At 50.2% G+C, this 16,284-nt stretch overlaps 1 protein-coding gene across 2 annotated transcripts in view; it reads right to left on the minus strand.

The window, feature by feature from the left end:
* Nucleotides 1–16,284, minus strand: part of DHX32 (DEAH-box helicase 32 (putative)) — a 56,202-nt gene that overhangs the window by 7,568 nt on the left and 32,350 nt on the right. For both annotated transcript variants that reach the window (XM_059398789.1, XM_059398788.1), the window contains exons 4-7: nt 13,135–13,507; nt 8,022–8,267; nt 6,681–6,780; nt 6,435–6,593 (exon numbers count right to left, since the gene is read on the minus strand). In XM_059398789.1, coding sequence (XP_059254772.1) covers nt 6,435–6,593; nt 6,681–6,780; nt 8,022–8,267; nt 13,135–13,507 — 878 coding nt within the window. The remainder of the gene's footprint in view (nt 1–6,434; nt 6,594–6,680; nt 6,781–8,021; nt 8,268–13,134; nt 13,508–16,284) is intronic.

Genomic DNA, 16,284 nt, shown 5'->3' on the forward strand with positions numbered 1-16,284 from the left:
CTCTAGCCCTTTAGGTGAAGAAGAGCAGAGCATTTAAGAGCCATGATCTCAACCTGAGACACAGCCATCATGAGCAAAAGCTCAGTTCTGAAAAAGCAGGTGTTGGGACTGCAGGGGCTCTAAGAAGTAGCCCCTCCGAGAACCTGCCTGAACCCCAGAAACCTGCTCAATGCCCTGGCGCTCAGCTTTAATCCCCAGCCAGGAGAGAGAAAAACAGTAACTTTCCTACTGCTTTTGAATTCTCAGAGATTTAACACTGAGCAGGGAAGGCCTCCCAGGAGATTCCTGTCCTTGCCCAGGTTCTGCCCCCTCTGTCCCACCTGGGTGTCCGCACGGAGCACCAGTGCGCACCTCCTGCCTTCTTGGACACCCCCCTGGGCAATGATGAGGCCTTGAGAAGCCGCAGTCCTGGGAAGGAGACAGATGGGCTATTCAGGAAAAAAAAAGTCCAAGAGTTCTCTCAGTGAGCCATGACAGAACAGCTGACCTGCCAGAGAAGGTGCGAGAGGCAGTCACAGAAATGCGCATCTCAGATTAAACACAGCAGGAGGGGGCTGGGAGCACAAACTTAATTACTGACAACTGTTTAGAAACCAATTTCTATAAATCAGCAAACCTGCTGCGTTATAACTTACAGGATCTTTGGCAACCACCCATAAGCATCTGGCTTCACAGCCAGGCTGTGTCCCCAAAGGGCACCTGCACCTCGTTTTTATGCCCTGCCGCTGAGCTGGCTGCACACAGGATTACCAAGAGAGGTAACTTCATCATTCTGTTCCTGTCCTAACGTCAGGAAAAAAGGATGTTCTTGGGTTTTCTTATATCAGAAGGAACAAGGTAATGAATGTAGATTACGCCGGTGAAGGAACAAAAGAAGTAACTGAACGGGGTTTGCTCACGCTTGCAGACACCTCCCAGAGCAGCTCATAAAACCATCTTAGCTGCAAAGCAGAAGGGTTTAGACGAGACTCTCCTCAGCAGCTGTTTAAGTGTGAGCCGTGGGAACAGTGCTAACGAACGTCTCACTGGAGAACCGGGCAGGGGTCTCCCTTGGTCAGCTGTCCCTGGTTACCCCCACCGCACCCCACCAGGTAATACTCCTTAACCTATTCTCTAACCACTAAGGATCCAGGATTAAGGTTCAAACTGAGTGGCTGGAGCTGGAAAGAATCTGAGACCGGGTGGCCTCCATGGGTGAACGGAAGAGAAGCATTTTGACCACCACGCCCACGGCAAGGCCCGATCCCAGCCCGGCAGGAGCGGACCCTCTCGTACCCAGCCTTGCCGTGGACGGGGCTCGCCGGCAACAGCACCGCTCTCTCCACCTGCCGAGCACCGGCTGCAGCATGAGGCAGGGGCAGTCACCAACTCAGCCCTCTGGGCTGACCCAGCTGTGCCCTCAGGCCAGCTCTGCTCCATGCCGTGCCTGGAGGGACACCCTCGCAGACCTGAGAGCCACAGGCACCTCATGTCACTTGCACTGCCCAGACCTAGGAAAGGACTAAGGGGAAGAAAGGAGCAGAGTCCAGCTCCAGGGGCTGCCTTGTTGTGAACTTATTTCCTTTTAAGGATAACATTCAACTCATTCACCCACTTCCTCTCAAGCCACTTGTGAGTGTCTTGTGCTCTTGGCATCTGCGAGGCCCTGGGGGCAGGGGCACACGTGGATGGGCCCAATCTTGGTCCTTCTGGAGTTGGAGGTCTTAGGAGGGAGACACACATATTCACCAACAACCAATTTCCAATGTACAGAGATGCGATTTTACCCCACGGGCCTCTTCTCCAGGAAGTGCGCCCCCACTCCGAGAAGCATGATGCTGTAGCCCGTGAACCTCCCAGACTCCCACTAACCTCCAGCCACAGCTGCCTGGCTCGGGGTGGGACCCTGCTCAAACCGAGCTGATGACGCTCTACGTTGGGGGTTTCAGAGTCTGGACCAAGAGAAGCTCAGGAGTGTGCAGGGGCTGACTCGGACATCGCAAGGCTTGGAGAACACAGCTGGGATTCTGCCATGAGGACTGACGAGAGAGCAAAGGAGAAGACCCAAGAGACACAGAGATGAGACTCTGTGCCGAGGTTGTTCAGGTCTCTCATGTTCTTGAGGCTTGATTTCCTTCTCACTCTGGGTTTCATGGGATACCCCAATCTCCTTATCTTCCTCCACTTGTGTTTACACTAGTGTGGACCGCATGGCTGGCTCTCACGTCCAAAGAAATTCTAATACACCACAGCAGAATCACTCTGTGTTGAAGAGAAATTCTAATACACCACAGCAGAATCATTCTGTGTCTCCAAGTGCCACTGGAGCTTAGAAAAGGTAGGGGCCACTTTGGCCTCTGGAAGGAACAAGAACAGCTGCCCTCAGAGCTCTCACTGTGTGCCTCGTACCTGCATTCATCACACACACGGAGAAAGACAACAGATAGCATTGAACTCACAGCTTGAGAGGACTAAAGAAAAACGAAGTTTCTGGTCCCAGCTGGTTTTAGGACTGAGACTTGGGCACCAAATCTGCACAGTGCAGAGTCCACAGAGGGAGAGACTGACAAGTCAGGAGATGGCTCTGGGCTGACAGTGTAGACTTTAAAGTCTTGGGACTTCTAGGGAATGGGACCCCAGCCACTCAGCCCACAGGCCTGTTCTGAGCTCAAGTAAGAGTCACACAGGTGGGGACAGCTACAGGATTGATTACATGCCAGTCAAGTAAACAGATTTATCTTGACAACTCTGTGAACCAATTACTTTGATTATGCTCACATTCAGATGAAGAAACTGAGGCCCGAGGGGCTGACAATGCTGATGTTACACGGGGAGCAGGGGGCCATGACTGGAGCCCAAGCTTCCTGGTGCGGTCCCTCACCTGGGCCCCTCTGCCCGGGCTTGCCAAGTATGGTGGGTTTCCGTGGCTCGCCCCGGCTTTATCATCAACAGTGTCCCCTTTCATCCTCCAGTGTCCCAGCCTGGAGAAGAGGTCCCTGCATGCGGGACCCATGAAGAGCCTAAGGTGAATCAAGAGTTGAAAATGCTTCCGTTCTGTGCCTTCTACAGTCTCTCCCTTCTCCTCTTCACTTTCTGAAAAATTACTTTGTTGCTTCTGAGACCCTCCAGGATCCTCACTCAGCAGTTCCAGTGTATTTGTGCCTGTTTTCCACACTCCCCCTCCACAGAATACAGAAATACACTCCGTGAGCCTGACCATCACTGATGCAGACATCTAGAGGGGGTTCCTGCCTGTGCGGTGTCCGGCCCTCCGCTCACGTCCGGGGCTGTGGGGGGCAGCTGCCAGCCGGCAGGGGGGCTCTGTGACGAGGCTGTCTGCGTGCACCAGCATGTGCACGTGGCATCTGGCCCATTCTGCCTCTCTCTCCTCTGAGTACAGATTGTCCTATTTAAAGACCCTTTTGCAAACCCCAAAGCAAAATCCCATTTCCAGCGATGCAGAGACAAGCAGAGGTGCTTGCCGGTGTGCACACGAATGTGGCAGACAGGATTCTAGAAGATCTGGACTCATTGAGTCCCGACTTCTCCTCTGGTGAACCTCCCGCAACATCTTGGCAGGTTAAGCCCCTGCAGCATCTCTAATCCCTCTCTCTGGTGACTCCAACACTGGCCTCTATGGCTGTGACATGATTCCGTCCCCACATCTTGCCCTTCTCCTTGACCACCCGGTCGCATCCTGCCACTGCGTCTGGCAAGTCTGTGTGTGGGTTCCTTCTTCCCAGGTCATTCTGAAGCCAGTCGTCGCAGCCACATGAACTCTGCATCCAGAGGCAAAGATGACATTTGTCCCCAATTTTTGTGTAGATGCCATTGCTTCCAGGAGGGCAACATGTGCTCATTTGACCCTGGGCCTCCTGACCCTGATCAGCAGTGACTGTGGTGCTCCTGATAGAAATAAACCTGCAGCACCAGTGTAGAAAAAACAATGGATTCTTTCTTTTTGAAGAGCTCTACATCAACAGAGTTCAATGAATAGCCTGTAGCCTAGTTATGCCAAATTCACTTGCACACGGCTCATGGATCCTGAAAGGGCTAACAGGTTGGCTGCGCTGGCGTAGTTCAGTGGTAAGTTGAGTTAAATGCACCAGCTGCAAGCATCATCTCTTTTTCCTTCTGAACTGATGAGTCAGGGCGAATCCACAGTGAGCTTTCCCCCCAGCACAGCAGACACAGTTCTGTGCGTGTCCTCGGGAGCCGACAGTAAACGGCGGCCCCAGCTCTGGGCATCTGCAGCGCGGAGGGGCCGCCGGGAGAACGGGGGGTTCTTCCCCGCTGCCGTGCTTTGCGGCTGCATCTCTTCCGTCTTGACGGCGGGTCACCAAACATCTACTGTGTGGAACCAGAAGATGCCCGGGGAGGCAGCACGTGGGGATTCCGGGCCCACAAGAGGAGCAGCGGAGCCAGAGCTGGAAGAGCAAGTTTGACAAATGAAGCGTGTTTCTTCAGAGCTGTTTCTTCAGCAGCGGCTGAGGCCCCAACACACAGGCCAGAGCCTCGCGTCACAGCCTCGGGCGCTGCAGTCCCCCGAGCTGCCGGCCCGCACGTGGGCGCGTTTGCGGCGCGTCCCTCGCCAGTTCTCGGCACCTCTTCATAAAGGCTGGCGCCTCTGGAGGACCTTCCTCTTACTGACGCTCTGAGTGCTGCCGGCCTCGGGGACCCGAGCGGCGCTAAGGCCAAAAGCGCTTCTGCAGCGCTCGCGAGCCTCCTGCCGCAGCGGGGCCGAGCGACGGGAAAACGCGGGAGCGGAGGGAAAGCTCCGCGGAAGAGCAGAGCCTGCGCGGCTTCCGGAAGAGCTCCCTGCTCGAGGCCTTCTGGCCGCCACTTCCGGTCGCGCGCCTTGCGCGAGGCCTTCCCGCCGCTGCTCTGGTGTGCACGTGTGGCCAGAAGCAGCACGTGCGCAGGCGCCACTCGCCCTCCCCGGAGTCGCTGCGAAACCGCAACCGCTGGTCTCACACGCGGGACAGGAACGAACGGGACAGGAAGGAGTCCCTTCGTCTGAGCGCGCTCGTGCGCCTGAAGCACCAGCGAAGGCATCAGAGCTTTCGGTCGGGGAGCTTTACGGACATCAAGCCCTCGCTGCTTCAGCGACGCCAGGCAGGGGCCGGGATCGAAGCGGCCGCTCCCATGGGGACGACGGCCCCGACGCGTGGCGGGAAGGGGCTCCCGAGGAAGCAGCCGGTGGCGCCCTGGGGCCTAGCGCTGGCCTTCCCGGGGGTAGAGGAGGCGGCGGGGGGCGGGGGTCACCCAGGGCAGGCGCCCCTTCCTGCTCAAGCCGGGGCAGACAGCACTCAGCAGGCCGCGTCTGACCCGCCGCTGCGGGCTCCGGGGTGCGGTGCGGTGGAGAAGCACCCCAGACCTTCCCTCAGACGACCCGGAGACAGGTTTGGGCCCGCGGGGCTCCGGTGTGTTCAAGGAGACTCTAGCAGAGTCCCCTCCATCTGCGCGCGGGACCTAATTTCTGTGACTCGGTTTCCTCATCTGTAAAATGGGGTGAGTCCGAGCACATACCCCCCCCCCCCCCCCCCCCCCCCCCCCACCCACCCGAGCGTTGTTGCCGCACAGACGCCCGTCCGCGCGGGTGTGAGACGGTGCTGCTGCCCCGGGGAGGACAGGCGCCTGCTTAAATGCATGAGAACAAGGACCGCATTTGCGGCTGCCCACCTTCCTCACTGCGGACTGCGGACGTCGGAGGCTCCGCCGCGTCCCCCGGACCGTGCAGGCAGAGCGGCGGCAGCGTTCGCCCGCCAGGTAGCAGAACGTGCGAGAAAGCCGGAGGTCCCGACCCACCTTCCTGAGCTGAGCAGGCCCGTGGCCGCCCCACACACCGCTGGAGCCGCCTGCCCCGTGCCTTCTCGGCCTTTCCACAGGCGTCTACTGCTCCTCAGGCCGCGGGCCCAGGGCAGCAGCGGCCCTGAGGGAGAAGGCGGCACCTCCGGGTGACAGGACCCTCCATGGAGATACCCCCATCCGGAGAACCATGGCCGGCCTGAAACCCTGAGCTTGGACCTCGGCTTCAGAGCCTCGGCCCTGCAGGAAGAGCTGCACCTGAATTACAAAGGAGGGAACTTTCGGGGCACTTCCAGGGGACCGTGCGACACACGAGGAAGGACGTTTGGCTGACACGTGTCCCACCAGGAGACCTGAAGGCCGCCGGCAGCCTCAGACGCCACTCTCAGTCGACAGCAGGTCTCCAGGCGCCAGGGTCCCGGGGCGCCAGGGGCCAACAGCAGACGGTTCTCCACGGTCAGGGCAGATAGTTCTAGAAGCTTTTAAACAAACTCCTTCAGAGAATGCTGCTCTCTAAAGGCAGAAACGCTCATGCACAACCCAAGCCCACGCTGGCCCGGCCTACCCCGGGCGCCTGCTCTTCGGCCTGGCCGCTGGCAGAGAAGAAGAGGCCCACCTCGGGCTGCGCCTGCCAAGCGCAAAGCTACCTGGTCTGTTCATGAAGTCGCAGTGGCCTAGGCCCGCGATGTCTATTCTCTTCAGGAAGAGCACCATGCTGGTCAGGTTGGCCTCCTGCATCTCCGCCGGCTTGAGTGGCCGCATGTCCTTGGAGGCAAACTCCTCGGAGTACAGACAGAAGAGCTTTCCTAGAAGAAACCGAAGAGGGTGGTGTGAGTGCGCCTAGGTCGCCTTCAGTCAGGGATTTACAGCCGTTTCTGCGACCATGGGGCTACCTGAGGAGGACGAGCTGAGAAGCTGCTTGCGCGTGTCGGCCTGGCTCCGGCTGATGGGCTGCGTGACCAGGGAGTCTGCCCGTATCCTCGGGTTGTACACCTTGGAATGGAAAGACAGCAGGGGTCGCATCAGACACTTGGGGGTTCCAGGAGGACAGAGGGCAGCATGTGGTCCCTCATGTCACCTGTGACAGGCTTTGTTAGGCCCCTCCTCTCTGGTCTGGACTTACTTTAGACCATGTCTTGACAGAGAAATTGCCAGCACCTTAACAAATGGATTTCAAGGTTCCATAAACATGGGACCTCGGCACCATCTCCTGAATACTAGCAGTGTCACTTCTCAAAGCACGACCCCGTGGTGACGACAGATAGGCATCCACCACACGGAGAAAAGCGTTAGGGCTGCCAGTGCGTCTCCTCGAGGTTCTATGCGTCTCCTCTAGGGTCTATGAATCGTGACCTCAGCGGTCTGACCTTGATGACAGCAGCTGAGCTCTCCCAGGCCTGAACTGGCTCAGACAGGAACTGCCCATAGCAACAACAGTCAGTTTTCTCTTTCAGGGGCTGGGGGTGGGGTGGGGTGGTGGGGTTCCTGAGTGGTGCACTAATCCAGTAAGACCTCACATGGGTTCCAAGAGGACCTTCAGATCAGGGGGCCCTGCTCTGTGCAGTGACAGTGAGATACTCCAAAGTGTCTGTTTCCTCCAGGGATAAAAGCTACTTAACTGCTGATAACATGAAACAGATCAGTACTTGGGGAGGTTCTTTCAGTTCTTAAACTCTAGGATTTACGTTCCAGTGTCTTTGAGAATTTCAGATTTACTTCCCTTTTTTCTAATTTTTTTTTTTTAAGGTAGTAATTTTATATCAACATTCAAGCTAAAACTTGGTAAGATGAAAGTCCATGTACTTGAAACTAATTTCTGGTAAATCACCTCAGGGAAGACCTTAATCATTTTGGTTACGGGGCTACCAAAAATACTCAGGAGATGTACACAGGGAAAGGCTGGTGAGAAGTCTGACACTTTGCCTTGCTGGCATCAGAGCTTAAGAAAAACCACTGACAAGGAGAACCACCGCCTTTATGCCTTAGTAGTTGTGTCTGTTCTCAGGACGTTTTCCCATGGCACCTGAAATCAACTCGGTTTGGGGATTACCTACATGCTAATGAGAGGCTCTACCGGGTAAACAAGCCTTGCAGTACTTTCCCTTTGCACAGGGGACCCCATCAGGGAGCCCCTCTCCCAGATCACAGGCTTTGTCCTCACTTCCCAGTGGATATGGTGGCAGGAAGCCAAGGACTATTACCAGCAGAGGGTTTACCAACTTGATAGTAATTACCTTTCTCCTTTCCACACCCACATCAATAACAAATTTGACTGTGTTGCTCCAGATCAGAGACTCTCCAGAGCTAGCAGTCAATACCACTCTTCTCTGATAAACTTGGCATCTCTTTTCTGTTTCATCATTTGGCTTGAACAATGCACATTTCTCTTTTGGATACAAAGGAATGACCACCAGCTCTCCAAGATCTGGGTTTAAGTTAGATCCTTCTTGACAGACGATTTCATAGGCTTTCTCAATATCCTAAAGTAAAAAACAGTATCATCTGTGAGAAGAAACATGTCACAAACAACTTTACTACTTAAAAAAAAAAGTCTAATTAAAAAAATGTCTAATTAAATAAAACTATAGGCAAAAGCTAAATAACGTATACAAGGAAAGAAACCTGTGTCGTCGTCTATGTAAGTCAGTATGTGAAAAGATAAAACTGGACGAGAACGTTTCTTTGGGGAAGTTAAATATAATTTATAAACAATTTCATTGTTTTTAGTCCAAGATGGTTTTCCTCCTGTGAAATGTGCAATTTGTGCCTTCATGCACTTATCCTATGTTTCTAGCTTGATGCAGTTTCTCAAATCCATTACCAATGATGGGTAAACTGAAGTTATTTTCACATCAGTGATGATGCTCTAATGGTGGCAGAGTTAAGAATAACAAAACAAGCGCTGGGTATCCAATAAAAGCATGTACACACACACATTCTGTAATCAGGGTCTCTGGATCACTCTGAAAGTTGTCTTGACCCATTAGCACCTTAAGACAACATACGAGCAATGAAATAGGCAGGAAATATTCACTGCTAATTCACACACCTTGGCATGACTCAGGCATTTAGAAATACCCTTTTAAATTTTTCACTGCCAAATGTATTGGAAGAAAAAATAAATTATTTCCCCTAAAACTATACAGAAGTAAGTGGTGCAAAACACTCAATAGGCAGCGAGTTTTAGACAGTATTTTTCTATTTCTCAAATACAACTAGTTTTTTAGGACCTCATGTAAAAAAGATGTCACTTAATTCTTATACCTTTTTCATTTAGGTTTCTAAAATTTCTACTTTCTTAGGGGCCCAACTAACAAACTACCAAATGGAAGAAGCCTCATGAATTTCACTAAAATTCTAAAGAAAAAAGATGACTTTCCATGACTGTTCAAATTTTAAGACCTGTTCCGTTTTCTAGTGCACGCACTCACTCACTCTCCTTCCTTCAGTTCATTTGCAGAAGAGGGCTGAGTTAACAGGAGGGTTTTGTAGGACAGATGTGCCTGGAAAAACGGCATCATGGTGAGCCATCTGAAAGTTATTCCTGAGCTGCGGAGAGGCCCCAGGAAGTGGGCCAGAGGCCTCTGCGTGAGCAGGTGTCCAGCCACGTTCTGTGTACGTGTCCCTACAGAGGTGGCTTCCTGGGGGCAGAGGTCTACCAAGCAAAGAGTGTAACTACTGATCATAATGAAAACTTGCCAATTAGGACAATCGGAACAAACTTATAATTCTGATCATGTCCTCAACATATGTGATAACAGCCTGTAGGAAATTACAGGGAAAGCAGGAAAGTGGGCTGTGTGTCCCTGCCACTGGCCACCAGTTGCCTCCCCAGGACATCCCCTGTTCCTCCCGGATGACCCCCTCGAGTAGGCTGCCTACAGGGGCTACTGGAGTTGGAAAAGGAGATGGATTCCAGCAGCCCGCTTGTGACCAATTATTTTTCAAAATAAACCTTCAAATCACACCCAAATGTTTCTCTTATTCTCTTAGAATACCATTTAAAAGGTAATTTGGGCCACTCATTTTTAATTTGCTTCTAGTTGCTAGATTTTCTTGGTTATAGGTGGATTCTTAGGTTGAGTTTTGTTCTGGAGAAAGAAAAAGGCATAAAAGAAATCTTCAAAAGGAAAAAAGTGGAGCAAAACAGAACCTGATTGCAGTGTGTGGTTTAGACTCCTCGGGCTCAGCTGACACGGGGCTCTGAGACCATAGCCTTCAGAATTTGGAAAAAAAAAAAAAAAAAAAAAAAGCTCAACATACTTATCTGGTTCTTCCAACCGTTTATGCATTTCCGTCTTATCCAATGGGTACAGTGTGCTGATCTATGTGGGGCCTTCCTAGAATCCCCTGCAAAGCCATGGAAAGCACAAGATGCACTGAAAGGAGATCCCCAGGCCCCAAACGGAAGGCCTGAAACTGTACAGAGCACTTTGCAGAAAACCTTCAACCTCACAGTGCCTTTCTGGAACAATTTAGAGGGGCACCATGATTGGGCTGATGGGACCATAAATCTCAACTTCGTTCTCTACATAACGTTATTTCACTTTTTCAGGTTAAAAGTTAAGTGATGAGGAACCAGAAACACTGAGGGCTCAAAGTCCATTATGTGTGAAGACTTGGGGCAGCAGGTGGCCGTGAGGATGGATTCAGTCCAGGGTGGGGGGCGGCTGGGCCGGTGCTCACAGCTCCGAGGGAGGTACCCGGTGCTCACCAACCCGAAACAGTGGAGAACATTTCTGCAATTATAAAGTGTAGCTCTTAACCTAAAAAATGACAAGCAGCACGTTTCTGGTCATGTACTTAACTGCCTACATTCCTAGGACATTTAACTGCCATGGCAGACTTGAAAATTTTTTATGGAAATTAAGAAAGCTTCAAATAATGTGGGAGGAAAATGATCAGTGGCTGTCAACATGGATTTCAGAGCGGGGTGAGGCTTTCAAAGAGACAGATTGCAAGATCACAGGAAAGGAGTATCTTTTCTTCTTCTTTTTCTTTTTTTCTTTTTTTTTTTTTTAAGAGAAAGAGCGCGTGTGTGCACAAGCAGGGTTGTCATGGAAGGCAGAGGCAGAGGGAGAGGGAGAACTTCCAGTAGACTCCACACTGCACAGAGCCCGACATCCCGTGACCCTGAGATCATGACCTAAGGAGAAATCAGAAGCCAGATGCTTAACAGACTGAGACACCTAGGCACCCGGGAGAGGAATATCTTAAGGAAATGCTGATGTAAGTGGTAAAGAAGAAAAGAGTAATGTCCGTCAGGAGATGAACTGTGTGTGCAGTTTGCTGGGGGGATGCGGGGAGAAGCAGACTCCAGCTGCGGGGTTCAGAGCTCAACTGTGAGGAAAGCGGAAGCCGGAGGAGGCCTCCCTCAGAGATCCCCGGACCCAGGTCAGACGTGCAGCCCACCCCCTGCCCAACGTCACGGCCTCATTCTCAGAGCTTGGAATCACAAATTCCGGCCCACAGCCTTCATCACACCATCACTTGCCAGAGTTGCAGACACTACAAGACTACGGTGTCTTAACAGGAAATGTCCTTCAGGTCCAACTTCAAGAAAGATTACAGGACTTTGTAAGCCCTGAGTTCTACTACCAGCCTGGGTCAAGATGCATCTCCTAAGGTCTGACATTTAAAGTCACCATGCCATTAATTATAGCTTATATTAAACTTGTAAGAATCAAATACCTTTCTTAAGACCATCCACTATCCCCAACTCTGTTAGGAACTTTATTTTTCAAAAATCCATTTTGGAGGCTCCTGGGTGGCTCAGTCAGTTAAGCACCACCTCTTGATTTCGGCTCAGGTCACGGGATGGAGCCCCGTGTCAGGCTCTGCGCTCAGCACGGAGTCTGCTGAGCTCCCTCTGCTCTTCCCACCCCCCCTAAAAATAAAGTCTTAAAAAAAATTCACTTGGGAATTTTTGCTTACTCTGACTTGAAGGAGGACTACTCATTCCATCAGTCTTAATTATACGCCCCTTCTCCCCTCAACGATATGTCTTTTCTCACCGGGTGACTGACTTTCACACTAATTCTGCCATTCTTCCCTTCATTTGCTTCCCTTCTCGCTGCTGAACATTTTTTTACTTTTCTCAGGACTTTCTCAACTATCTTGAATCATGCAGGATTAGGAAATGATAATAGAATAAATCACTGTAGTAGGCAGAAGATCTCCTACTAAAGAAACTTTCTACATGAAAAATGGAGAAACATGCTGTAGTTATCATATATTTGAGATTCTAAATTACTTTGTGGAAGCAGGTAAAATCCGTCTAAAGTTCCTGAAGCTAGGAGGGTTAGTCATCCTTTATGCTCTGAACGTAAGACAGAATAAATACTTCTGTAAGTATTTCTGAAAGCAAGTGAAACTTAAGACTCTGACGGACAGCTGAGATTCTTGTCTTTGTTCAGCTGGTGGCTGAGCCAGTATCAAACAATTTCCGTTTTGGTTTCTGCTTAGTCACTGGAATCACTACATATTTGGGTCATGGTCTACTAAAAACTGGTACTTCTACTGAGTAAGATGATGAGTAGGAAAAAAAGGCCAGGAAATTAGTCTCTAAGAAGAAAGGTATAATTCTTGAGATTCTGGAAGCTTCCAGATTGGGCCAACAGAGTACTAGAGGGGAAGTAGGGCCACTGAGTAGCTGCAATTAAAAACAAAATCCAATGCAACTTCAAAGGGCACGTTGAGGATGTAAAAGCAGTAGCATATGCTCAGTTATACATTTCCCACTGTTCTCCTAAAAACGCATCTTCTAGAATCCAGTCAGATTCTTCTCATTCATCTTACAGAAGAGGAGCCCCAGGGCAGGGAGAAAGTCTTCTGGTTGTCCTGATGCCTTTCTGCCTCACACCCCACCGACCATTGTAGGACCATCTGTGGGAACTTTTTTTGTTCCTTCGCCCTAGGTCAAGTGCTTAGGGGACAGTCCTCCTCTGTAGCAAATGCTCCTGGTCAGGTGGGAGGCAGCCGAGAGCGTGGCAGGAGTAAGCGAGCATCTTCTCTCCGAGACCATCGGAGAACGCAGGCACAGCTGAGAGCCGGCCCCAGGGCTCTGGAGACCCCCTGCTGTGGAGTCCCCAGCGCTTCCCCTGTCCCCTGCTCTCACGGCTTGCGATTTCAGAAGCCCTCCCGTGTCCTCCACTCGGAACCTGTCTTATTTGCCATGCCACATGGCTTCCCAAGAACTTAAAAGAAAAAGGGTGTGTTGGAACCAAATATTTAAACAGTGAGTCAGCAAACAGACACCTGCATGTTAATTATTAAAAGTTTCCCAATGAACTTAAAAGGTTCCCCCTAGGGAACCTGATGACTCCACGAGTCCAGAATATGACTTACTTGTTCACAGGCCAGAAAGACCACAATGTCCCCCTTCTCGCCGGACTGGTGAATTTCAAAGATAAGGCGTAAAATAGACTCAAAAGACTCCTTCTGAGCGCCGCTCAGGTGCACAACCTCCACAGGGTGCTGCTTTCTCACTTCTACGAGAGGCACGTTGCCGTAGTAAGAGCTGAGTTTGCTGACCAGGTGCGGGGAGGAGTTAATGATGAGCTTCAGCTCTGGCCGCGCCAGTAAGACATCCTTCAGGAGACCGAGCAACACGTCGGTGGCAATGCTTCTTTCGTGGACGTCGTCCAAGATGATGACTCCATAGCTGCCCAAAAAAGGGCTGGACATCATCTCTCTCTGCAACATGTCATCCGTACAATACCTGTGAAGAGGCGGGAGGAACGTCAGAGGCCCTTAGGAAAACCCATAGATTCCAAATGACACCACAGACGTCTTGGCCACGCCCTCTAACGGGGGATTTAGGGGGAGAGAATCACACGTTACTATAAACTCTGGTCTAAAAACAGATTATTTAAATCTATGCTACTTCCTTCACATGAGAAATTAAATCTATTCCCTTCTCAGCAAAAACTCATCTAAGCACTGATCTTACAGGGAGAAATGTTCTCTGCCAGGAGGAGGTGGTGTGTTATGGAAATATTTCAAGGCTTCATTAAAAAGAGGAAGATGGTGGCTCCACTGGACTCGGCAAGGCCTGGGCCTTCAGGTGATTACGTAACACTAAGGCCATACTAAGGCTTAATCCTAGAACTAGACATATCTCTAATTTTCTCCATAACACAGAGATCTATTTCCTACCTTTGTGTTAATAAGATCATGTGTACAGTGTTTTTAAAAGTGCCTCTCCTGGGGCGTCTGGGTGGCTCAGTGGGTTGAGCCGCTGCCTTCAGCTCAGGTCATGATCTCAGGGTCCTGGGATCGAGTCCCACATCGGGCTCTCTGCTCAGCAGGGGGCCTGCTTCCCTTCCTCTCTCTGTGATCTCTTCCCTTCCTCTCTCCTACTGTGATCTCTCTCTGTCAAATTAATAAATAAAATCTTAAAAAAAAAAAAAAGTGCCTCTCCTGATAACTATTAAAAAAAAAAGTACAGATTGTGAAGGTTTCAGGAAATGTAGTTTATATTTCAAATCCCTAAAACAGAATTTTAGAAAGCTAAAAATAGAACATAGGGTAGTTTTATTAATATTTTCTGAAATTAAATGTAATTAAATTTGACCTTGAATGAAAACAGGAGTCATTTTTTTAAAATCTGTGTTCTATTTGAAATTTATGTATCACTTCTACAAGTCTGGACACCTGGTTCAGAAAGACTGTTTTAGGTATGTAATATATATATATACATATATATATATATATTTTTTTTTGAAACAGTATCCACTGTTTCAAAAAAGACCACGAAAAAGCTTATAGGAGAACTAAGTTGTTACATACAACATCCAAAATGAATGGTACTAGGCATAAAGATTATATTTACTAAGGGTCTATTATGTGCGTTATAAATGAGATACTAAGGGGCTACAGAGAAAATGGAAAGGACAATGGCAGTATAGAACACTGCCTTCCGTAATCAACAGGTCACTTTAAAGGGTCTCACTTAAATAGCTATTCAATCTGAGCTTTATAAAAATTATGGCTAGCACAGATCTCTAAGAAAATGAACCCGGTTCTGATTTACCTAGATTATCAAAATTTAGCTAACACGTACAAGGTACTCACACGTGTTGCCCCCACAATAACCCCGTGAACAGGCAGGATAAGAGCCTCATCTTATGGACGAGGAAGCCTGAGCCCTCAGAGGTCAGGTGGCCTGTGCAGGGCTCCGGGGAGCAAGTGGTGGGGACACTCCTCTCCTAGCCATGCGCCTCATCTTCAGAGCACAGAATCCGGGGAGGGAGATGGGGGCTGCTTTCTTCCATCATAGGGGGCTTTTTACTAGTTTGAGCCTCTTTGCTGCGACTCAGACTCTGTTAGCAACAAATCAGGGCACTGCTGACTCTGCGCTGGCTGGGGGCTGTCAGGCAGGAGAAGAAAGAACAGTCTCCTGGCAACGAGAATAATGGCAAAGTGCAGACACAAAAGATAGTGTGAGGGCCAGCCCCCGCCCCCAGCCAAGGCAGCAGGAAGCAGAACCACTGGGGCCAAGGCAGGTCACCCAGCCCCACTGCCTCCAGAGGCGTACCTGTGCCTCAGTGACCCCGCAGCAGAAAGCTGTTGTCCATACAAAGAGCGAATGCAGTGCGCAGATAAGAACTAAACCAATGTCAACATGAATTGTAGCCCTTCCTTTGGCCGTCATGATTGAACACCTGGGTGGTGGTGGTGGTGGTGGTGGTGGTGGTGGTGGGGTTCCCATAAAATAATCACATGGAAGCCAAGTCCCAGCGAGAGATGTGTCTTCGACCTACTCTGACAACATTATTAGATTTTTCCACAATTATTTCTCTGTGGCTTTCTAAAAAATAGTGTGTGTGTGTGTGTGTTTGAAAGGCCACTTCAAAATGTAAAGGATAAAGAATGAATCTGTCAAGCGTTGGGATCCTTCACTCCTATGAAGGGTCAGATGTCCTGTCCTCTCCAACTCTCACAGGGAGGTTCTTACCTAGTTCATCCATATCACTCATAGATCATTTGTATAATAGAATTTATGCATATACACTAATTTGATGACTCAGGGACACTGTGGCTATAAAAGCAGGAGGTGAGATATCTTCAAGAAGTTCAAGTCCTATAGTTGCTGATGGAAAGATTCCCTATGATTAAACACTAACCCAAAGACCTGTGTCTTCCATTTTTGAAGGTAAACATTTGAGGGAAAGCAGCTTAATACAGACCCCATGAGTCACATGGCCTTTCTGAATGGGAAAAGTCTCCAGACTTTACCACGAGAGGCTCTAAGCTCTCCAGCTAGCTTGGAGCGGGCACTACTCCTTCCTTCCACTAGCAAATTTGTTGAATGTTCTCTGAAACAAGCATGTCAGATCCTGGGGATATGAGGATGCAAGAGACAGCACCTACCACCCTGTACCACACCACACCACACCACCCCATACCACACCACACCACACCACCCCATACCACACCACACACCTCATGGCCCCATACCACACCATACACCACACCACACCACACCACACCACC

This window comes from Mustela nigripes, chromosome 4 (assembly GCF_022355385.1).
Source record: "Mustela nigripes isolate SB6536 chromosome 4, MUSNIG.SB6536, whole genome shotgun sequence".
NCBI classification, from domain to species: domain Eukaryota; kingdom Metazoa; phylum Chordata; class Mammalia; order Carnivora; family Mustelidae; genus Mustela; species Mustela nigripes.